General features: G+C 33.3%; 2 protein-coding genes across 2 annotated transcripts; one reads left to right on the forward strand and one right to left on the reverse strand.

The window, feature by feature from the left end:
* Positions 1 to 556: 556 nt before the first annotated feature.
* LOC133205215 (small ribosomal subunit protein mS22-like) lies at positions 557 to 9753 on the reverse strand. The gene is made up of 8 exons (XM_061340977.1): positions 9670 to 9753; positions 7993 to 8201; positions 7419 to 7598; positions 6829 to 6972; positions 5064 to 5147; positions 3557 to 3702; positions 1857 to 1950; positions 557 to 776 (listed from the first exon to the last, which is right to left on the reverse strand). The coding sequence occupies exons 2-8, from the start codon at positions 8122 to 8124 to the stop codon at positions 618 to 620; spliced, it is 939 nt and encodes a 312-aa protein (XP_061196961.1). The 5' UTR covers positions 8125 to 8201; positions 9670 to 9753; the 3' UTR covers positions 557 to 617.
* Positions 9754 to 12808: 3055 nt separating this feature from the next.
* On the forward strand, positions 12809 to 24398 carry LOC133172266 (nucleoplasmin-like protein ANO39). Its single transcript, XM_061307121.1, has 6 exons — positions 12809 to 12928; positions 17456 to 17679; positions 17863 to 18004; positions 19560 to 19629; positions 23735 to 23856; positions 24288 to 24398. The coding sequence occupies exons 1-6, from the start codon at positions 12814 to 12816 to the stop codon at positions 24335 to 24337; spliced, it is 723 nt and encodes a 240-aa protein (XP_061163105.1). The 5' UTR covers positions 12809 to 12813; the 3' UTR covers positions 24338 to 24398.
* Positions 24399 to 24606: the final 208 nt, after the last annotated feature.

The following is a 24606-nucleotide window of genomic DNA, read 5'->3' on the forward strand; positions in this document are numbered from 1 at the left end:
GCTAAAACAACACGATTGTTTGTAATAAGCACAGTGTTTACAGAAGGATTAAAACATTTCTTTTTCTTGGATTTATTATTAATAAACTAAAAGAAACTTGAATTGGAAAAACTCAGTTTTATACATCCAGGGAAATGTTTCAGAATGCTTATGGGTATGGGACCTGGAGTAGTAATACATTCTGAATAATTGCAATTTGAGACATATTCCATATTATTCATCTCCGGTTTTTATATTTATTTTATTTTAAGAATTTTGAATAAGATTGCATGAATTAAAGAGATAAAAAAACTTAACTTTGTATTTCCCAGTATTTCCCATTTAGAGAAAATTTGTAGTATTTCCCAGGATGGGAAATACCAGTATTTACCACTGGTAATTCCCACCACTGGTATTTCCCGGCCCCTGTAAAGAAGGTCATGGAACTCGCAGATATTTCTGGCATGCTAATAAAAATGGTTTACAATCTCTGTGCTGCTTCTGATTTCTGAATTCCATTTCCTAATACACTTTACCTATAAATTTTACTGTATAGTCATTTTAGAATAACAAAGACTGAGAGTGTATTAATCATTTAATATTAGAACAAACAATGCACTACACTTGTCAGAACCTGGTCACTCGTTAAGATAGTTCTCCAGAAGGGCCCGTTCTGATTGGTTGTCCTCTATCACCTTTGCCAGGCCCCTGCTCCTTACGTTGTTCATGGCCTCTTTAAGCTTATTTACCTCTGTCGTTTTTCTTGATCTTTTACTGACATATTTCTCCAAAATTTTCTAAAAATATAGAAAAGATAATTTAATAGTAGAATGTAGATATACAAAAAACAGTCAAACCCATCATAGCAACCTCCTGTGTTAAGGTACTCCCTGTTGTATGCCACTGTTAAATTTCCTTCCAAGAAATTTTTCCCGGTACATCATATTTACCTGCATCAGCAACTTGTCTAATGTGACACGCAAATATCCCTGAATTTAGTGACTTTCATTCCTCTCAATAACAAAAGTAATAAAATGTTTGGTTTTTGCAAATTCCTCCCAATTAGCAGAGAGATGTTTGCAAACATAAACTCATTAATGGAATATTTGACAGTGTGTAATTTGGTCTCATATAAAAACTTAGAAACATATAGAAAGTAACCACAGATTAACTACATGTAGAAGTTTATTTTACAATAAGTTTTTCCTTTAAAAAATCCTCGAGTTTTCTTTGTGATTATTGTAGTGTTTTATTTGTTGATTTTTTTTTCTTTTTGAGCATAATCTTGTCATGAGTAGTTAATTAAATGAAAATTGTTTTGGATTTTCTTTCAAAAAATAAATTTACCTTAATGTAATTAGATAAAGATTTTTCCTATGTATTGCTATGTAAATCTTCCATTGTGGTCCCACCCTACCCCCAGAGGTCATGATTTGAACAAACTTGAATATACACAACCTGAGGATGCTTTCATATAAATATGACCAATCATGGCTTTGCTGTTCTTAAGAAGAAGATTTTAAAAGATTTTTTCCTATATATTCCTATGTAAATCTTGGCCCCATCCTACCCCTGGGGGTCATGATTTGAACAGATTTGAATCTATACTACCTGAGGTTGCTTCAATATAAATATGACCATTCATGGCTTTGCTATTCTTGAGAAGATTTAAAAAAAAAATCCTATGTATTCCTATGTAAATTAATCTTTGATTGTCCATTGTGGCCCCTCCCTACCCTCTGGGGTCATGATTTGAATGCAACCCACAGTTTGGCACCATGGAAAAATTAATCTTTAACCTACCTGACGCTCTTGGTGTCAGGCAATTAGAGAAGTGAGTCAAACTGAACATACAAAGTCAAACTGAAAATACAAACCTTAACGTTATCCAGTTTATAATCAGGACGTTTGTATTGCCGAGGCATGTGTAGCTTATCTAGCAGACTTAGGTAATCACACGCATCCAGGACACTACAACAAAAGAACATAGCAAAGGTGTATTTTAAACTTTCAGTAAAACAGGCACTCTTTCAAATGACCACTGATTTGAATTGTCTTTAACTTTCATTTCAATAGTGATGTGGACGACTCTCTTAAATATTCATCAAATTTGACTATTAACTGAGAAAATAGTAGGAAGCAGGGACATCCCCTCTACGTTTCTTTGTTTAATGTGCTAATAATTTAGCATGCACCCTATCAATAAATTATAAAAGTTCATCTTATCAAGTAAACACTATTAAAGCAACTGTAACAGGAAAGGAGAAGAATGCGACAGACCAGACAGGGATTCGAACCCGGGCCCCATGAATCTCCAGTCAGGTGCTCTACTGAGCTATCTGGTCACCTGCGATCAAACCCACCTGATCGCTACACAATTGTACCATACATGGTATATCCATGTTAAAGCAGTGATTCATAATGAAGCACTATTCATAGTGTATGCATTATAGGTATTATACTCCCAGGTTTTCTATTTTGTCTTTAATTTGAAAAAAAAAAAAGGTTCATGGGCTTTGATTGTCACTTGAGTATCATAAGTTTCTCAGGCTTCGAGCATTTTAGCCACACTTGGAACTGGAACTTTGGTCTAATTGACAGAAATTTTATTTTGGTGAGAACTTTCATATACATGCAGCTTGTTTTCTAGAGGTAAAGGAGTAAAGAAGATAAGCTTCGTATGATAATTTTTTTTATTACATGTATATACATCTTAGACCCATCCTGGGCCTAATCCCTGGACCAGATAGAATGAACTTTATAATCTTTATAGATGGCTAGCTGCTCGGACATTGTAATCAGGCAAATAATTTGCCTGCTAGATGACAATGAGAAGATTTTAAAAGATGTAATGTATTTTCAATATACAAGACCAATTTTAGTGCTACCCTTGGCCTGAACCATGGAGCCAGGGGAAATGAATTTCAAAGCTTAGGTAAAAGATTGAGAACTCATTATAATTATGTCAACAGTTTGCCTGCTAAATGTAGATGTCCATGAGTAAAGAAAAAGATTTTATAAAATGTAATGTTTTTTCAAAATATGACCAACTTACCCTTACTCTGAAGTCTCAATGCATCACAATTTTGGTAAAGGGTTGATAGTTTATTTTTATTTTTTATTTATTCTTATTTTTTAGATTTTGTATGCTAGGTGTATATAAAAAGATTTTCAAATATGTAATGTATTTTCAATATATGATCAACTTTAGCCAAACCCTGAGGCTTGAACCCTGGGCAATGGGGCCATGAATTACATAATTTTGATAGAATGCTTAGCATTTATTATAATCATGGAAACACTTTGCCTGTCAAATGCCCATGAATAGAGAAGATTTTCAAAAATGTAATGTATTTTCCCTATACATGTACTGTGGCATCACCATCGTTTGTGGGGATTTTGTATTTACATAAGGGTATTACATAAGCTCCCCCAACTTCGTTGAGGTGAGCTAAAAAATGAATTTTATTTTTTAAAAAGATTTTTAATGAGTTCAGCCATAATGTTTATGCAAATAGTCTTATTCAAAGAGAAAACATGCTCATTAAATCTTCTGGAAAGACCTACAGGTACCTACAGGTATCTTTGTAGCATGTCCAGCATCAGAGGTTCTTCTCTTCTACACAGAGCCAGATAGAATGCCAGGGATCCAAAGTGCCGGGTTCCACGGAGAGAATCAAACTCCTCATTCTCCAAGATGTGGTTGTAAATCTGTCTTGTCATCTGAATAATGGGAAATATTTAAGAAAATTGAAATAAACTGTTTTCAAAGACATTTCATTTTCAGAGCATAATACTTGCCTAGATAAGTTACAAACAACATAATGGCTAAAACAAAAATGAATTTTTAGCATAAAGCAAACATGGAATGTATCCGATTAGTCATTCATTGCTGATTCTTCGTTTATAAGCTCTACCATGTCCCTAATATAATATTCATAACCAGAAACTAGAACTGTCCAAAAGGGACACATACCCCCCGCTGGGTTTTTCAGAGAAGGTACCAAATCACTAATGTTTTCTAGATGTGAGAGGTGTTCACAATTTGTTTAAACATTTAGAGTGAAAATTTAATTACTCATTATATTTTTTTAATGAATGAAACTAAGGTGCAGCCTAATAAAACATCAATGCTAGTAATTACAGTAATTTTTAATTACATTGAAAAAATAGTTTGCAACTATCTGTCATCTTTGTGAGACATGACACTCTGCAAATTGATTGTTGAAAAAAAAATATCATAATTAATTATACAAAATGAAATTGATCTTAATACCTTTATACTCATTTTGAAAATAAAAGGCTGGTTCCAGTAACTATGTATTTTGACAGACATAAATTACAATTAAGAGACTTAGATAACAGAGATCTTTATTTCTTTTTGCCCAATTCCCAGGAGATATAGATAAGACTTGCTTGATCAGAGATGCCCTAACAGCTTCCCACACTGAACTCATTAATTAATCTTTAACTGGATGCATGTCCACTCATTACTCCAAAGGGACAAATGGATTTACACTATCTGCTGTGTAATGTAAAAACTGTTTTTAATACTTTGTGATTTTTTTTTAGTTCTAATGAGTAGTTTTAAGCTGTAGTTCACATTTTTGTTCAGATGTTCTAGATTCTATGTCTCAAACCTTAGACATGAACCCGAAATGACTAAGTCAATAAAAATGAAAAAAAAAAAAACACCTGTAAAATGCAGAAAAATTATCAAATAATGTTGAAAATACCAGGTGGACATCTTCATATGGTAAATAATAAGTGTACAAATTTTCATACAAATCTATGCAATAGTCTCTGGGAACAGATCCGGACAAAACCACATATTAAAAATGAAAAAAACACCTGTAAAATGCAAAAAAATTATCCAATCATGATGAAAATACCAGGTGCACACCTTCATATGGCGAAGAATAAGTGTACAAATTTTCAGACAAATCCTTGCAACAGTTTCCAAGAAATGGTCTGGACAAAATCTCGTCTACAGACAGATGGACAGACAGACAGACGGACAAGCTGATTCCAATATACCCCGCCTAAACTTTGTTTGCGGGGGGTATAAATTACAATGCACTTACTCGTATGAACTCCGGATCATCCGGCTCATACTGTAAACAAAGTCTGTCCAGTATGTAGCTGTAGCGGCAGTTCTTTAAAGCATTCTACAAAAAAAAAAAAAAAATAAAAAAATAACTGGAATAGATACTGATGTTTAACACTTATACATTTCCATATTTTATTAAAACAAAAACAGTCTTGAAAATCAGGCTGAAAAAATTCAACAAAGCTGCAAATAATTACATCAGAAGAACTAACAAATTCTTATGTTTACAATACATTTCAATCTAATACAATCCATTAACAATTATTATTTTACATTTTGACAATGCTTTCTGGGTCTCTAAGGAAAATGATACATAAATTTAATTGAACTTTAAAGTGTGTCAGATATGTCGGCATGGTGTTGAAGAGTTCTACTTCATTCCTCTTAATCTGACTTTTCTTTTACTCTGTTCATTGCTAGGAACTTCAAAAGGCAATTTTTTATGGATAACAATTAAGTTACTCAGTCTGAATAATGCTAATCGGTTGGAAAAACTAAAATTGGTTAGTCAAAAAAAAATTGAAATACGTGTAAATAATAATGCAATTTCTTTAAAATTCATTTTAAAACACTCTGAACATCACTAAGTTAGCTGGAGGTAATTACTTTCTAATGAAAATCAGACTTCTTAGATCCATGCCTGAACACTCTACATAAGAGTGTATATGGCATGAATCTCAGAAGTACTGTTAACTGATTATGATTGTGTATCATACCTAATCTATCCTCTTTGATTGTCTATCAAATTATATTATTGAACTAACGTAAATTAGTGATTTACCTAGTTCTGATTATGGTGACAATTAGCTGCAATAATGTAGCCCTCTCTGATATTTTTTATCTGATGTTTTCAAGAGCCCCCCCCCCCCCCCAAAAAAAAAAAAATTGGAGAGGGCTACATTATTGCAGCTTGGTGACAATGCAGTATAAATCAAAATGAAATGAAATATCAATGCCTCTGATATCCCAGGCAGGTTTCATGGTTTTATTAGAATTTTTCTTGCCTATTGAAATTGAAATACACATACAGAATACATGTTGAGTTCTGATCAAGCCCAAACAGAACATTACAATAGCATCTTATTTAGTTCTCTTGTTTAAATAAATAGAACTTTAAAAAATGTCAAGAAAATGTGTATTTTGATACGATTAACCTGTTAATTGATCAGAACGTCTTGCAGCTAACCGATGGCCCATTCTGTATTTATTTGCCATCCCTACAGGGAACAGCTTGGAATCCTGCAATCAGCCTATAATTATTCATTTTATTATGTACCCAACTGTTTGTCACTCAGTTTTACTGATGAATTTATGCAATCACATGACAGTGCATTCTGGATCACCACACTGTGGTTTTCTGAATCCATATCACCCCTCTCTGAAACTGATGACATAGTCCTCGTTTTTACTCTTGCGCATCAAAAAGTTCCTTGGTTTGTTTAACGGAAAAAAGTTATGTAATAGATCCAAAAAGTTTCCTTTTATTATATTTTGCTAGTTGTAAAGGGGTATATAATAAATTTATCATTATAACAGTAACTTGGTACGAAGAGCCATATCACGTCTCATGGACAGGCACGGGTTAAGTTGACAGGGGCAGATCATCAGATCAAACGAGACGCGAAGCATTAAGTTTGATCTGATGATCTGCCCCTGTCAACTTGACGTGATTGAATCAAGTTACTGTTATAATAATATATATTTATCTACATCAGATACAAGACTCCTGTAAATGATACCTCTATGCTTTCTGGTTTGAAGAAATTTGATGGAAACATTGTCCTGCCCTCAGCTGGAAAAGCAATCTGAATGGCCCTCTCTCTCTCCCCATGCCTGGCCTCCCTGAGAGTCCCTTCAGTGTCCCTCACTACTATTAACTTGTCCTGTCAAGAAGATAAAAACAGAAATGAAGAAAAGTCATCAAAATTGTAAAATAATTCAGAAAAGATTGCAATATTCTGTTTACATGAAATTAACTATTTTAATCTGAAATACAGTTCAACTTTGTTATCTTGAACATCAATATCTCAAATATCATCCATATAATGTTGTATTGAGTTGGAAGTCCCAATCACATTTGCATTTTAACCTCAATATCTTGAATACTAGGATATCTTAATGTTTTTCTTAGCACAATCAAGTTTTAAAAGAACTACTTTTTACAGTAATTCAAATTCAAATTTCATTCAATAGCCTTGTAACAAATTATTCAACATTTAAAATTCATTTGAAATTGGGTTTTACTCACTATCAATTGATAAGAATGTCTGAAACATTGCTTTTGATCACTTGTTTACAATGGAAATATAAAATATATCAATGTGCTGACCTTATTTAATTTTTCTGATCGTGTGTAGGCTGAGGTATCTATAAACAGTAAATTATGAGTCATCACAGGAGCAATCTCTGGATTCCTGGCCAGCTCAACATCGATTTCTTTCCGAGGATTCATAAATGGCGGCCTCTGTTCGATTTTAATTCTTTCTTTTTTGAAAGCCTCTGCTTGTAACTGGAAGCAAAAAAGGTTATGTCATTCTGTAGAAGGCAACCAAAAGCAATTTTGTTTTACCAATCTCTGTAAGTGCAATGTCTACTGATGAATGTACATGTTTGAGCTTTGACAAGTACACATGCAGTAGAGCTTTATATATATACTAGTAATTTGAGACTGATTATCAAATATAATTTTAATTTTTGCTACAAGTATTATGTTCTGAAATTTCTCTCACTTGTATGAACACCAACATAAGAGTTGTCTTTGCATAATTTACATCACATGACCTCTTGAGTCCAAGTTAATAATTAAATAACTAAACACATATTGATTAAAGAAATAAAGATATTTTTCTTTATAAAGAATTAAATCCAAATGTCTCCTTTAAACAATACATATTAATACTAACTCTTCTGAGCTCTTTGTCTGGGACGACTTTGAACACAGGTTTATTTGGTTCTAAGGCAGGTTGTAATTCTGCCGTTCTCTTCAGATTAATTCCAGTGATGGTGTTAAGGATAGACTGTACTTCTTTCTCCATAAAAATAGGAAAAGGATCAACATTATGGGGTAACTGAGGTGGTCTGAATGGGGAACTTGTAGCATCTTGACTTACACCTGAAAAGGTCAATCTTCTGAATTAAATAGTTTCCGCACCAGAAAGATTTTACATGTCTGCCATTTCACCAACTAAATAAGAGTGTCACCCTCATTATTTGCAAAATTTTGGTCATTTCCACATTACCAACAAATATATGTACATGATCATCAAGAGGTCTGGTACAATCACTAGATTTACCTACGTAGCTTGAATTACCTATATAGCTAATGTAGCTTTATTTAGCTACTAAATCACACATTTCTAAAATTAGCATTTTTTTCAGGATGTGCAGAAAATCGCACTTTGATGCAGCAAAAATTTTCAACTTCAAATTGATCCGAAAACAATTCATGAAAAATTACTCTTGTAGATGTGTCTCTAACGGTGCAATTGCAATCAAAGTTCTAAAAGTTTTGAGGCTATATACAACAGCTAATTTGTGATCACACAGTTACAAGTTGAATGAAATGAGAAAGACCAGTTAACATAACAATTGATTGGTAATAATTCAGCACAATGTGGAATAATTATACTTATACATGCCTCACTGAACACAAGGTGGTGCACAGTTACTCAAACACTGGAAATGCATTTTTTGCTTTGTAACAGGAAAGGAGAAAATGTAAGGCTGGACCGGGAATCGAACCCAGGACGCCTGCATCACTAGTCAGGTGCTCTACCGACTGAGCTACCCAGGCCAATATCCACAGTCCAAACCATTACATTCCTCCCTCCTTAACTTGTCTTCGCCCTTGAAGACACAACCCAAGTTTTTTATTTGCACCTGGCAGGACTTTCACCTGCAAGTCCAGGGGTGGTCAAAAGCACCAAATCTGTTACAGGAAAGGAGAAAATGTATGGCTGAAAGGAGAAAATGAATGGAACCTGGGACCCCTGCATCACTAGTCAGGTACTTTACCAACTGACCTACCCAGGCCGATATCCACGGCTAATACCATTATAGCTTAAAAGTGTTTAAAAGCAGCAATGTTTAAACTATCTTTGCCTTGGATTGCATTGTTAAAGCTCCCTAGTATAAATATTAGTAGTCATATTCTTGCAATTTTTTGTCTATTTTAAATAAAAAGCAAAATTGTGACAAGTGGTATCGAAATAGCCAAATAAAGCTACCTCAAGTAGCTAAATAAAGTCACAGTAGGTAATTCAAGTTGCATAGCTAAATCAAGTGATTGTACCAGACCTGATCAAATGATATGAAGTCAGACTCCAAACCTATTTTTTGCAAATAAGTCATAAGGTTATACATATGTGGAGATCATAAGCTTTATTATTTTTTTTTAGAAATCTAATATGAAGCATAACTTTCAAAAGTTGGAGTGAATCGACATAATTTTTCAATCTCTGCATTCTTCAACTCGAGTTTCCTCTATCTTATCTCTGGTGATGAGGCGACCACTACTGCATGAAAAAAGAAACATGAAAACACGGAGCCCTTATCATCTATCACAAATGTTACAGATTTACCTCTTAATACCAAAAGCTTTGATCTGAAACATGACAACCGACGAAAAGTTAGTAAAAGCGTGGAGTTTGACAGACCACACGACATTTTTCTCCTAATATAAATTACAAGTCGTAAAATCAGATAAGTGTAATTTTATTTTATCTTTTAGTTAGCTTTCATGAAAAAAATTATATGATCAGAATAACTGCACTATTTACAGATATTTAATAAAATGTAAGAAATTAAAGAATTAAAAAGAATACGTTATTGTCGTAAATCTTACCTTACTCGACAACTCGTACATAGATTACTTGGAGTTTTTGAAAATTCCTGTGGTGTTACATGTATTGATATTTTCAGTTTGTTTCAGTATCATTTATTTTATTTTGACTGTTAGTTTTTATTTCCAGAATTCCCTTTTAGCTTTTCTTTCATTCTTCTTCAAGTTATTGAAGTATAATAAACGTGGTTTTGGACAGTTCACTCTCATGATAAACTGCAAAATTACTTACAACAAAAGAAAAGTTATATAGAAGTCACCTTGAGCAAGGGAGTCATAAATTTAACATTTAATTAATTTGGCATTTTTTCATAGGATGATATAGCATAGAATAGCCCCAACTGCCCACCGGCACTTGTTTCTGTAATAAATTTAGTTTACCTCCACTCGATATCTCAAGGTGTTATTATCATACTATTGGATAAACTTTTATCACAGAAACAAATGCCTGTACAAATGCCCATGAATCATCTTCGTTAGTTTTAAGTGTCTCTGATTCGCTTCACTCTTCAGTTGGTGAAGTTGGTGTAAAATTATCATTCAAAGTTCAGACTAAAACAGGATTATTTGTAGAAGATGTAATGCATCATAAGCTGTTAGCAGGAACATCATAGAAGAGGAGGGTGGCTCAGGAGGTCCACATATTAAAAGATCTCCATAAATTGCAACAGTGTTCAGTGAACTAGATCAAAGGCCTTTAGATCGCTTTAATCCGACTTAAAAAAAATTTGGGGTGTGTAAAAAAAAAAAAAAAATGCATGGAACTCATTTCATAGGGTACCCACTTTCGCCAATAAAATACTTTTAAATCAAAAGATCTAAAATTTTACTTTCTAGTCATATCTATTCACATATAAAGAACCTACATTACTACCAAAGTTCATTGCGAAATTCCGTATACTAATACCGAGATATGCTGAAATCAATTTAAAAAATTGACATTATTTTTTTTACTGGATAGATATGAATAGAAAGAAATATTTTAGATTATTTGATTTAAAAGTATTTTAATCGCAAAAGTAGGTACCCTATGTAAGGAGTTCCACACCTTTATCTTTTTTTTTTTTACACCCCAAATTTTTCGTAAGTCGGATTTAAGCGATTCAAAGGCCTGAGATCCATGACCATGTCCTGAAAGCTGTAACACACAATTCATGAAGATTGCATGAGGTTTAGCTTATCCGCGCCTAAAGGTGTTGTTAGCTTTCATAACCAAGACAACTATTCAATACTGTAAGTCCTCAGGGGAAGGGTTTCAGCAACTGTTCGTCCTGTAAAACAATCAAAAGTGATAAGCTATACATTTAGCCACAATGAAGACGAATACAATTCACTGTCAGATCATTCAACAAAACAGCATGCTATATAGCCATAGAACTTATACAGCGTCCATTCTCGTTTCATTATGAGTGAGTACAAAAAATATAGCGTTTAAAATCACTAAGACAATGGCATTTTATATACAGGTACCACAATACAAAAATCAGCTTCTTTAAAATAAGCATTATTTTCCCGAAGTAGTAAAACGCTTAGAAGAATCCCGAAGAAGTTTATTCTCAAAGATCCAGGATCCTTTTTCCCCTATCTGGCATTGTTCTTTGGAACTTCCTGCCTCAAATCATGGGCACTGCTTATTCTTTGTGTACATATGCCTAGGGAGAGAATTAAGTAACAATTCTAATTTAATGATCCGAATTTGATTGTGCCACAACGTTCCAGAAAAGCCTGGTAATATTCAGGAATGAGAGAAGAAGATGAAGAATAAAAGCAACTTGAGATGGAAATGATTAGATCCGATAAAAGAAGTATACAATACGTATATTCATTTCGACAAAACATCTTAAATATATGAACACTAGCTGAACACTATACTGGAGACATCCTACAATCATACTGAAAGTGTCCATCCCGACATGGGGTCATGACTACAGATTCCTAAACTTTGTGTCAATCCAAATACTGGTTTGAAGCTAAGAGATATATTCTACGTTGCTATTGTGCTGAGAAAAGGGGTAGAGTGGGGGTGGATTGAATGTACAGGTCCTTACAATTTCAGTCTGGGGGAACAACAAAAAAAAATAAGAAGAAAAAAAATTCACCGACAATAAAATTGGCGGGGGGGGGGGGGTAATCAGATGTTATAATTGAGGATGTACAAATGTGAATAAGCTTTTTTTCTAGTATATAGTATATGCTGGCAAATCATCGCCCATCTGGTTTCTATACAGGCCTGAGATAAGATAAATATACACATAACACAGGCCCGTAGGAAGCAATTTCAGTTTGGGGGGGGGGGGGCACAGCCATACATTTTTCAGTTGACAGTTGAGGGGGCACAAGCATATAATATCTCTGTTTACTATAGTAATCTATATATCGGCAAAATTATTGGGGGGGGGCAGGCCCCCCGTGCCCCCCCCCCGGTTCCTACGGCCATGTCACAACTAACCATTAAAAAAAATCAATGCTGACTTGAGTGTCCTTAACTTTGGTCTGAAGGTCAAGGTCACATCATTGCCATCAACAACTTCTCTGTTTACATTGACCTTGATCTTTGAACTTCACCCATGTATAACTGTCAAGAGTTCCATGACAGGTGCTCCCTTGGGACCCCCCGCCCCCCTTTCCAAGCTGCTACCCCTTGTTATCTCGCACCACTTTTTACTGAAATTGCTTTAACTACATATCAGTTGAGTTCACTCCTGTCTGTCTGAAAAGGACAGGATTTCTAGGCATGGAACCTTACCAAAAAAAAAAAACAAACAAACAAACAAAAAACAAAACAAAAAACCAAAAAACATTTGAATCATTTATCGTACAACTTAGTTTTATTTGCCGTAAACAAATCGTGTATTATGCCGTAAATCGTTCACTTAAGACCACGATGCTCAGACGCCGTAAACTTCGAGATTTGAAAGCAAAAGCAGAAGAATATGAGTCAGTTCTTTTTCCAAAAGACGACAAGAATGATTCAGATGACTCAAGTGACGAAGATGGCGGTAAGGATGAAAATAATACATAGCAGCTGCATTCTCTCAGCTTGTCATTGTTTACCAACAGAGAATATGTATAACGTTAGATTATGAGTACCAACATGACATTAAAAAGCAAGTCTTAAATAAAAGCTAATTAAAAGATTAATTGAAAGGTGATGTTGCTGCAGATCTGTAGTAAGAATAATCTTGATTTAGCTGCAGAACTGTAGCTCTCTGGTTGAGAAAATTTGGACCGACCAACCAGAGAGCTACAGATCCAAGCATTGTAAAAACCTTCGATTTACAGAACCGCTTTTTGTTGCACGCTTTGGGTAATATGTTTTACGGTATCTTTACATAGCTTACACTTTGATCTACCTCTTCAAACTCTAAACCACATGAAACAGGCTAGATTATTACTTAACCTACTATATAAATTGTAATTAGGCATTTTGAATTGTTTCCTGATTCATTTCAATGTTTTTGCACATCATGAAACAGTCAAAACTGTTTACCCAGTCACAGAATGAACTGTTGCATGGCTGAACTGATCCATTATGACGTCATAATTAATTTCCCGTCCTTTACAGCTATAATTTTGAATTATGTATAAATTGAAGCATTTTCATGGCAATAAATTTGAAATTATCATTTGAAGAGTAATCCTATTACCCATATAAATGTATATTAAATTGAATATCATTTGGAAGAAGAGGCCAAGAACACCTTTTCTGAGGGTAATTTGGAGAAAATATAGTCCCCTTTCACTCACTATAGATCTCTGCCTTAAATGTCCGACTCAGCGTATTATATTCAAACCCTCAAGTCATCATTATGTTGTTTACTAAACAATACATATATACATCAATTTATTAGTGCATGATAATACAAAGAAATAATACAAACTTTTGTCGATGTGTCTGTTATCATTACTTTTAGAAATTATATAGTAGGTTAGGTAATAAAACACTTATTTCATGACTAAGAGGGGAACAGTCAAACTGTTGTCCCTCAATAATGGGGAAGACCTGGGAAACTGTTGCCCAAGGCCGAAGGCTGAGGGCAACAGTTTCCCAGGTCTTCCCCATTACCTCGGGACAACAGTTTGTCTGTTCCCTTCTTAGTCATGAAATACAGTACCGACCAGACACAACCTAACACCAGAGCGAACCCAAAGCGCACCCCGGGTTTGCTCTCTGGGTTCGCTCGGGGTCCGCTACGGGTCCGCTTTCAGAAATTTTGGGTGCGCTCTGGGTTCGCTTCGGGTTCGCTCTGCGTTCGCTCGGGGTCAGCTCTGGGTCCGCTAGAGCGAACCCGGCGTTCGCTTTCTGGGTTCGCTTTACGCACTCATGCGCGAAGCGGTCCCCGCTTTAATCTTGCCGCCAGTAAGCTCCGCCCCTTGTTTATTCCAAATACAGCAGTGAAATCGGTCATTGTTGTTTTTGTGGCGATCGATACATGTGCATGTACAGTGTCTGCAATGTTATTTTTCACAACATACACGAACGATCAGGTTTTACACAAAATAGTTTAAAATATATAGGAGTGGATATTTAAAAAAAAAACAACAACTTATTAATATATATAGATATTTTAGATTAAAAATATTTACTGCTGCAATTAATCGACTTTGGAAAACTGGAAAAAAAAATTATAGAAAAAAATATTTTTGAAACTACATGTAAATAAGATTTAATAGGTATTATAGATTACAAATAATTATTAATGTAATTCTCCGACTTACAATTCTTTTTATCTTTTTGATACGTAAAAATGTAAATGATCGAATGCGGCATGTTTTATCACATGATATAGGTTGACTGTGAGTTTTGATTCAATTGGATTTTATAATATGCAGTATGGGGGTAAAAAAATTTTAATAGTGGCCTAAATAATGAATGAATACTTATATCCATCTTTCCATTTATGAATTTCAAAAATCAGCATTGATTTTTCATCATTCATCTGCAGAAATTAAAATAATAATAAGTATCAGGGATAAAAAGTAACCCCGACAATCATGTCTTGTACATTTGTCGACTAATTATTTATGCAAGTATTGGGAATTATTATTATTATTTTTTTTTGGTAAAAATGTACATTTCTGATGTATTGATATAAAAATATCATGACCACAATAAGCATTTAACGGGGCCCATCATCAGAGAAAAAAATTGTTAAACATCTTAAATACGCTTTATCGTTTAAAGTTACGCTGTTTTAAAAGAATACAATACTGTACGACTTATTATATTGCTTATTTGCTACCGATAATTAGTTCGTTCAATAATGTACATGTAAATCGCGCGTTGTTTTTTTTCTTTTTATTTCAGTTAATAAAAAAAAAACAAAACGAAACAACAACAACAACAACAAGGTAAATCAAGCTTTACATTATTTTTTTGTAAAAGATAAATCAAAATAATACCATTGTAGTTTACGATTGGACATACAGTACATGTACATTTATGCTGTTCTTTCTTTTTTTTTATTTTTCTCTCTTTTTTACTTTTCTTCCAATTAAGAAGATTAATAATTTTGATGTTGATCTGGATTTAAACAAAAATGTAAATTAGAATTATAAAAATAAAACAATTGAATGAAAGCACGTACATATACATACTCTTGTACAGTATCTTGAGATGATGAAATGCTATAATTTGTCAAAATGCTTTTTTTTTCTTTTTCTTTTTAGTAACAATTGTGATAACCATTATTTTCTTTTAAACATTAAAGAACTCTTGTCTGATAAATTTTTGCAATATAAATAAATGGATTTTAAAAATAAAAATAAAGAAAATAAATGTGTAAATATAACATGCTAACTGGATAATTAAAATATAAATATAATTATTTTTTTTAATCGTGTTAATAATAATTTCACACTGTACATAAACACGCTTTGCTTGTAGAATGTTTTATTTACATCGAATGACAAACTTGCATGCTGTTCGCTCGACGCGCTGATTGGTTAACACGTCTTATTGCAAATCCTGATTGATAGCTCAGTTACGCAACACCGAACGCGCGTTCGCTTTCTGGGTTCGCTACTGAATTTGGGGTTCGCTTTCGGCGTTCGCTCGGGGTCCGCTGCGGGTTCGCTCGGGGTCCGCTATAGCGAACCCGAAGCGAACCCAGGCAGCGAACCCGGGGTGCGCTTTGGGTTCGCTTTCTGTTAGGTTGTGTCTGGTCGGTACTGTAAGTGTATACTGTGACATCACATGATGTCATATGTTAGTTGCATTTTAACTGAGTTTAACTAGGCCCTTTGCAATTTTGTAATGAAAGGCTTTATTTTTTGCTTTGTTTAAGCTCTCTGTAAGAACTAAATCTTAATACATGTTAACTGTGGGACTGTTTATTCGCCATTATCACATGGAATCCTGGTAATGAAAGAATTCTGGGAAGGTTTCAAAGAAAAATTTAATTTGCTTGACAAATATACAGATTTTAAATTGAATTTTCTCTGATCTTAGACGCTAGTCTATTGAGCTTGCTTTGCTCTCTATTATTCTTTGTTTTATATGAGTTCCACTGCCAAAAGCATGGTAAACGTATCCGTTAATTAACCGTATATTTTACTCAATACTCATGAACTTGATAATTTACCTTTCAACAGTCCTAGACAGCATGACCTCAACATGAGGTCGGAATGTTGAGTTTTTGAAACTGACATTCAAAGGCCACATAGAGCTGTTTAGGATCACTGAAAGGTAAAAAAAAGTAACAAGATTCAGAGTTAAATGTATGTTTTAACTTTAATAAACTGGATGCCAAGCTTTTAGTGGGGTAATACATGTATTAATACAAGAAATAATGCTCAAAGTGTGTGACAAAAAAGCAGCACTGTAAATCGAAGGTTTTTACAATGCTTGGAACTGTAGCTCTAACTTGTTCTGCATTTTCTCAACCAGAGAGCTACTGTTCAGCAGCTAAATCTTGATCGTGCCTCGGGACAGACCCTCACACCACTCAGGCTTTCTTCCCCTTTTTGCGCGTTATTCAATGTTTAGAAGAATTGACTTGAAACATCCTTATTCAATATTTATACACTTTAGAAATGAGCATTATATATATTGAAAAAAAGTAAAGGGTAGACACTTTTTAAGTGTTGGATTTCAAGGGGTCATGCAGTAACTCATGGTTAAAAAGTCCAATTTGTATTCTTTACTTTTGTCAACAAACTGTACATTTCAATATATTTTATTCTTTCATTGTAATGTTTTGCTTACAAAATGTTTGAATTTGTATTCCATTCAAAAGAACTTTCGAAATTGTTTTTCATGTTCAACACCATTGAAGCCTTTCAGGGTTGTAATTATTTAACATGTATGATTATATTTACTTATTGTCATTATGGACTTCATTATGTGAATCATTTAAGATATAGGCTATACCATTTTTGGTAAGAATTATCAGTGGACCAGATAGTCTAGTTAGAATAATCTGACTGTGTCTTGATCGAGACAGGCCCTCCGAGTCCTTGGACATTTATCATTTTAACTATAGAGCATTCTATCTACAGATACTCTGACTTTGGCTTTATTACAGAAGACATCTCACTAAACATAAGAAGTCGGACACAGGATGATGAGAGTGAGGAAGAGGAAGCAGGCTCTGAGGAAGATGATGAAGTTCCTGAAGCCGTATCGTTTTCCTCAGGACGCAAGGCAGCATTACAAGAAATGAAAACAGCTCTGCAGCAAATAGGACAAAACAAACAGAAAGTGAAAGATAAAAGGAGGCAGCTTAATGAACAATTCAAATTACAGAAGGTGACAAAAATGAAAATCACTCCAAATATATGACATAAAACACTATCTTCAGAAAATAAGTGGGTTATTTTCCATTATCTGTTTCACAGTTGAAAAAATTATATTTGAAAGAAAGTGTGAATGTTGTATACTGATGATTAAAAACTGAGCCCTGAAATTTTCTTTGTATTTTTCTGATGACAGCAAAAGAAACTAGAAGATCTTGCTAAAAAGAAGTTATCCGAGGATTTTTTTGATGATTTACCTGAAGCCATTCCTAAAGAAAATAATCTGAAGAGGAAGGCTGTCAACACAGATCATAGCAAACAAGCTAAGGACTCTGAGGGTAATTTCTTTATGAAAAAAAAATCACTGTATGGGTTTAATGAATGGAACAGACTTCCTCTGTCAGCTTTTATACCTGTATTTTAATGTTAAGGAATTCTTTTATGTAAAAAAAAAATCTCTCATGAACTTTCGATGTGAACACTTGTTGTTTAGCTGTTTTGCATAAAGCTCAGGATCTGAATCTAGAGTAAACCCAAGAGTAATCCCTATAATCACTAAAGAAATCCTAGAGTAATACCTATAATCACTAAAGTAATCCTAGAGTAATCCCTATAATCACTAAAGAAATCCTAGAGTAACACCTATAATCACTAAAGAAATCCTAGAGTAACACCTATAATCACTAAAGTAATCCAAAAGTAATCCCTATAATCACTAAAGTAATCCAAAAGTAATCCCTATAATCACTAAAGTAATCCTAAATTAATACCTATAATCACTAAAGTAATCCAAAAGTCATACCTATAATCACTAAAGTAATCCTAGAGTAATACCTATAATCACTAAAGTAATCCTAGAGTAATCCCTATAATCACTAAAGAAATCCTAGAGTAACACCTATAATCACTAAAGAAATCCTAGAGTAACACCTATAATCACTAAAGTAATCTTAGAGTAACACCTATAATCACTAAAGTAATCCTAGAGTAATCCCTATAATCACTAAAGTAATCCTAGAGTAACACCTATAATCACTAAAGAAATCCTAGAGTAACACCTATAATCACTAAAGTAATCCAAAAGTAATCCCTATAATCACTAAAGTAATCCAAAAGTAATCCCTATAATCACTAAAGTAATCCAAAAGTAATACCTATAATCACTAAAGTAATCCTAGAGTAATACCTATCATCACTAAAGTAATCCTAGAGTAATCCCTATAATCACTAAAGAAATCCTAGAGTAACACCTATAATCACTAAAGAAATCCTAGAGTAACACCTATAATCACTAAAGTAATCTTAGAGTAACACCTATAATCACTAAAGTAATCCTAGAGTAATCCCTATAATCACTAAAGAAATCCTAGAGTAACACCTATAATCACTAAAGAAATCCTAGAGTAACACCTATAATCACTAAAGTAATCTTAGAGTAACACCTATAATCACTAAAGTAATCCTAAATTAATACCTATAATCACTAAAGTAATCCAAAAGTAATCCCTATAATCACTAAAGTAATCCTAAAGTAATACCTATAATCACTAAAGTAATTCTAGAGTAATACCTGTAATCACTAAAGTAATCCTAGAGTATTACCTATAACCACTAAAGTAATCTTAGATTAATACCTATAATCAATAAAGTAATCTTAGAGTAATACCTATAATCATTAAAGTAATCCTAGAGTAATTCCCTAGAGTAATCACTTTAATCACTAGAGTAATCCCTAGAAATCTATTTTGATTAAACTTGATTTGAGTAATACAAAACTTAGCCAACAAATTTCCTTTTAACAGATGTGGCATGTTTATATCATTGATTCCACATTATAAAAAATATGGTGTGAAAATGTCCTTATTTATAAATTATATTTCCATTATTTAATAGACGAAGAAAGTTTTGCTGACACAGAGGAAGATTTTGAGATAAATGATGACTTCATTCCATTAGAAGAAAGGTTTGTAATCACACTTCTTGACTCAATGCAAACCAAAATTCAAATTATCTGAATTTTAATTATAATTTCTTGTTTTCTCCATTATAACTAATATCTTTGAAGCTCATTACATGAAAAAAAAATCCAATGAGATCTAAAATAAGTTTTAGCAATTTGCAATGTAGACTAGGATGTGTTTTTTTCTTGCATAGAATAAAACTTAAAGTGGAATATTTACTAAAATTTGTTTTCATAATACATATGTTCTTAAAAGAGCTAAATCCACGAAGGGGCTAAATCGGCCTACTTTTTCAGGAAAATTAAACTGAGGGGAAGAAGAAAATTAACAATAGAAACATTATCCTTGGGTATCAAACTTAAATAGTTTATGCCAATTTTTTTATTTGATGACGTCATATTTGTACAGAAAACGTCTAAACACGTGCACTTTGCTAGTTTTTATCAAAATAAAGCATTTTTTCGACTTTGGTTCAAATTTTTGCTGTGGCCACACCCTTCGAACAAAATAAAATTTATACCATTGAAAAGAGGATTAAAATATGAATAAATAAAGTATATTTTTATTTTGTTCGAGGGGTGTGGCCACATCGAAATAAATACTTTTCGTTCGATTCAAATGTCTTAGCACCGACTCACACAGTGAAAATAGCGGGGATTACCCTACATTAATAGAAAAGAAAAAGATTCTATATTGTTTTTGTAAATATTAAAAAGTTTCGAAATGCTAATGTTATATTTATTATAAGTTATTTTGTGTTGTGGTGCAAAAAAATACGAAAAACTCTCGCTAAGCATGACTGCATGTAGATGCAATAATGTCGACATTTTGTGTACTACGCGCCTCAGTCCTGACCCAAGACTTTTCCTTCAAGTAGCTGATCTATATTTAACTCATCATTATGCTGAAATGTTTAAAAAAAATTATGTGTACTCTTTTCCTCTGACAGCCTATTTATTTATGCCTTGAATTTGTTTTCCAACTCCCGGCTCCTCGTCACCATGGTCACTATGTAATCAAAGGGAGATCACCCGAGAAACATGTATGCTACATCTTTATTTTCTCCTGAGTGGCCGTGTCGGAATAGCGTAGAATATTAAACAACTTACATCGGATGCAACTACCAAGACGTATTTATAATGATTGTTTTGCCACCTTACAAAACATAAATGTCGTGAAGTCTGCATCGACAGCATACAAATGGTTAATGTTACGCAATAGAGTCTATTATAACTACATGTATTATTATTATAACCCATACCCAACATGCGTTTCAGAAATCGCCAGTGGCATTTTAAGACAAAAGATTAATTAATATTTATAAGTGAAAACCTTTACTGATCAGAGATCTCTTAACATAAATTATGTTATGAAGTACTGAACCTAGAAAATTCGAGTTGACAAATCAAATAAACAATAGATTGATTTTACAGATCGCGTGTAATTTCTGTGATAGGCCTCTATAAGAAAAATGCCCTATATTGTATAAACGAATAACTTACAACCAAGGCAGTGACAACTCTTTATGGTTTTAAGTAATTTCGGTATCGCATGCATGCTGTGACCTAGCCAACACATGAAAAAAAAAATGTCAAAGGGAGGCTATTTGCTATCTCTATTTTGAGTTACTCCGCTTAAATGTAACAGGCCCAAGGGAGAGAGGGCAACCAGATTTACAAGCATGTTTATACATGTACGTGTAGTAGTGTAAATTCATAAAGGTGGGATTAGAGCATTGATATAAAATAAGAAGCAAAAAAAAAACTTATTACATTTACAAAAAAAGGACAGGGGTTATTGGGGGAGGGGGTTGTGGGATTCCCACCCTCACTCATTAAATACGTGGGACAGTTCGACCAATTACTGCTGCCATTTAAACAAGAAAGTAGTAAAGTGACCAATTATGTTAGTCCTTGTATATATAGTATAAAAAAAATGAATTCAATAGCAGTTTTCATTTTTTTTTTCAATCTCCTTGATAAAAATTTAATTTAAAAACGATTGATTGATTTTTCGTGACTCGGTCATTGCATAAATTTATTATAGATCCCAGGCCCGTAGGTAGCAATTTCAGTTGGGGGGGGGGGGGGGCACAGCCATACATTTTCAGATGGGTGCACTATCAACTACCAAAATTCCTTGACAAGCCAAAAAAAAAAAAAAAAAAAAAAAAGAGGGGGGATCAGACGTTTTTATTGACGGGGCACAAGCATATAGTAGCTTTGTTTTATATAGTATTCTATATATCGGCAAAATTGGGGGGGGGGGGGGGGGCATGGCCACCTCCCGGTTCCTACGACAATGTATCCTGAATGTATTATTATTATTATTAAACTGCTTATTTTGCCTGTCTATATCATATGTTTTGTTTTTTTTTTTTTTGAAAGGATGTCTATATAGAATATAACTTCATAGATCGGGCATTTGAACATGTTTTTTTTAGGGGGGGGGGGGGGGGGGGGGTATGGTAATATGTCGCTCGACATGTGGTCTGTAATTTTTTTTTCCGATGGTCTGTAATGATAGCCATTTACTACTGCCAGTAGCTGTTTTTCGTATATCTTTGTTTAATTACAAAGAGTAACGATCCGAAAACGTCCATATGCAATATGTATACGATATTATGATTATTTTATCGTCTTCTGTACTCATTATCGCCTACATGTATCTATTTGTAGTTGTGTTATAAATTGCACATGGAGAAACGAAACGTTATCTTAATTATATGAAAATCATGAGTAAAACGTAAAAACTGGTTTTGAACTATACGAAAGTCTTAGATGTTGTTATGTTTCAATTTAATTTTCACTCCTCACCAGATAATCATTACATTATGATTTTATTAAAAGGGTTTATAATAGGTACTCCCCAACATGGTAGTGTATAAGATATGATAATATGATAAGAAAACGATTAGTTAGCAATAATTAATTCGATCGTGTTTGTCATCTGAAATCTCTTTTCATATCTATTGTGGGTATATAAAAAACGTTTCTCTTTGATGATATAACATATTTATCATAATTAGTGAACTTTATTTCGATTAAGTAATTCATATTGAGTAAAGTGGTATACATGTCATTTCCGTTTATCTTGTTTTTTTTAACTTCAGATTCCGTTTTGAAATTCGAATACTTTGGAAATCTTGTGTTTTCGTTGTACTCTTAATTTTTTTTGCGGCCGGTTTGATGCTTTGCATCACTCTTGTTTAAAAGTCTGTAGTGGCTTCTTTCCTGACAATCTGTGGTGCGCAGGATTGCCGTCAAACGTCACTATTTTACTTGTATTACATGTATGAACGACAATTTCATTTCAAATGTCCGGGAAATGTCATAAATTTTGGAAGTGCAACGAAATTCTCAAAATGACAATAAAATAGATGGTAACTTCAAACGTATTCATTTTTAATGGACCTTTTCATTTTAATTTTATGTTTTCGTTCTTAAAAAGTACTTGTGTATTTTCTGAAAAAAGTCTATTTTTTGTTTGTACGCCGTATGACCATACAATAACACATTTAAGAATGACAAAATCCTTATCCATGTCTACTATAGTATATATTTTACTACATTAATTCAGTTTTACTCAAATATGATGGATTAAAACTTGTGTTTGTTTTCAGCTTAACGTGTCTCTTATTATCATTTAAAACGTGTTACATGTATCAACGATTATACCAGACAAACGTTGTATATAACAAATATTTGGCATTTCTTTAGAGTACAAATAGCTTTAATTAAAAAATAAACCAAAAGTTTTCAGAACTTCTTGAAAAATTCATAGTTTAAATTTTCCCAAAATTTTAAAGAAGAGCTTATATTGGTTATTTTTATTCCATTAACGTACACATGTTACTTTCTTATACAAAAAGTCAACGTCACAACGTTAAAGTATGTAACGTCAACGTTATGACGTGATACTATTAATAAGGAAAACAATACCAAATTTAAAAGACTGTAAAAAGAAAACCAGAAGAGATATTGTTAAAAAATAAATTGTTTTACAACATACAAATCTTAGAGTTTTATGTGAGAAAGTTTCATTTAATTTGATGACTGGGCCGATTTAGCCCCTTCGTGGATTTAGCTCTTTGTTTATCTTCTGCAGGTTAGGGGGAGTTACTGTTGAAAAAGTAAAGGAGAATGAGAAAAAAATTATGTCATCTGTTGAACAGGCCAGACAGTTTAAACAACAGAGACTATATGGTGGAAAAATACCCCGAATGACAAGTAGGTAGTCAGGGTCTCTTGACGGATTTTATTCTTTAACCCCATGTGGTATACATATATTAACCTTCACTCAAAATTATACTTGTATCCTCAGAGTATGGTCAAGAAAATTCTGAATTCGTCTGAATCATTCTTTATATAAACTTATATAATTTACCTTGTGTTTTGGATAAGTTTTTTTAACTTTAATCAAATATGTTCTTTATCCTTTAACTTAATAAACATGGGCTATGTTTTGTTGACCTGGTGGGTTGCAATCCAAAATATGTGCAAAGTTTTAGGAGTGCTAGTTTTAAGGATTTGAGTTTCTTGTCTGGAGCAGTAACTATGCTATTGTAAATAAATAAAGTGTAGGAAAATACCAAAAAACATAATTGTATTAATCACAATCGTAATGATGTGTTCTTATTTCTTACTTTTCTAAATTTCAGATGACAGTCTTATAGCGCTGAAAGGAAAACGAAGAGCAAGATATAAATGAAACACTGACCCAGTATATATTGTAATGTAATAAATGTAAATAAAGATCTATATCCTAACAACCTTCTCAATACTTCGTCCATTTAGTTTTCAAGCTGCAATTCAGAGGATATCTATTTGATTGCATGATCATAATGAGCAGCCAGCCCTTGACCTTCTTAACTCCTGAACTCCTAAGAGACAAGCTGCATGATTATGTTAATGATATTATAAAGTCCTCACCAAATATCTCAAAAGAATCCAGTTCCAGCCAGGCCCACAGTGCTCATT

This window comes from Saccostrea echinata, unplaced genomic scaffold (genome assembly GCF_033153115.1).
Source record: "Saccostrea echinata isolate AGI-Se365-2 ecotype Australia unplaced genomic scaffold, CSIRO_AGI_Sech_v1 ptg000054l, whole genome shotgun sequence".
In the NCBI taxonomy this organism is placed as follows: domain Eukaryota; kingdom Metazoa; phylum Mollusca; class Bivalvia; order Ostreida; family Ostreidae; genus Saccostrea; species Saccostrea echinata.

Coding starts and splice junctions, on each gene's coding strand:
- LOC133205215 (XM_061340977.1), bottom strand. CDS start 8,124: ATGGAGAAAGAAGTACAGTCTATCCTTAACACCATCACTGGAATTAAT. Junction 6,973..7,418: donor GATCAGAAAAATTAAATAAG/GTCAGCACATTG, acceptor TCTTCTTGACAG/GACAAGTTAATAGTAGTGAG. Junction 5,148..6,828: donor TCAAACCAGAAAGCATAGAG/GTATCATTTACA, acceptor TTTTTTTTGTAG/AATGCTTTAAAGAACTGCCG.
- LOC133172266 (XM_061307121.1), top strand. CDS start 12,814: ATGCTCAGACGCCGTAAACTTCGAGATTTGAAAGCAAAAGCAGAAGAA. Junction 12,929..17,455: donor CTCAAGTGACGAAGATGGCG/GTAAGGATGAAA, acceptor GCTTTATTACAG/AAGACATCTCACTAAACATA. Junction 18,005..19,559: donor ACAAGCTAAGGACTCTGAGG/GTAATTTCTTTA, acceptor ATTATTTAATAG/ACGAAGAAAGTTTTGCTGAC.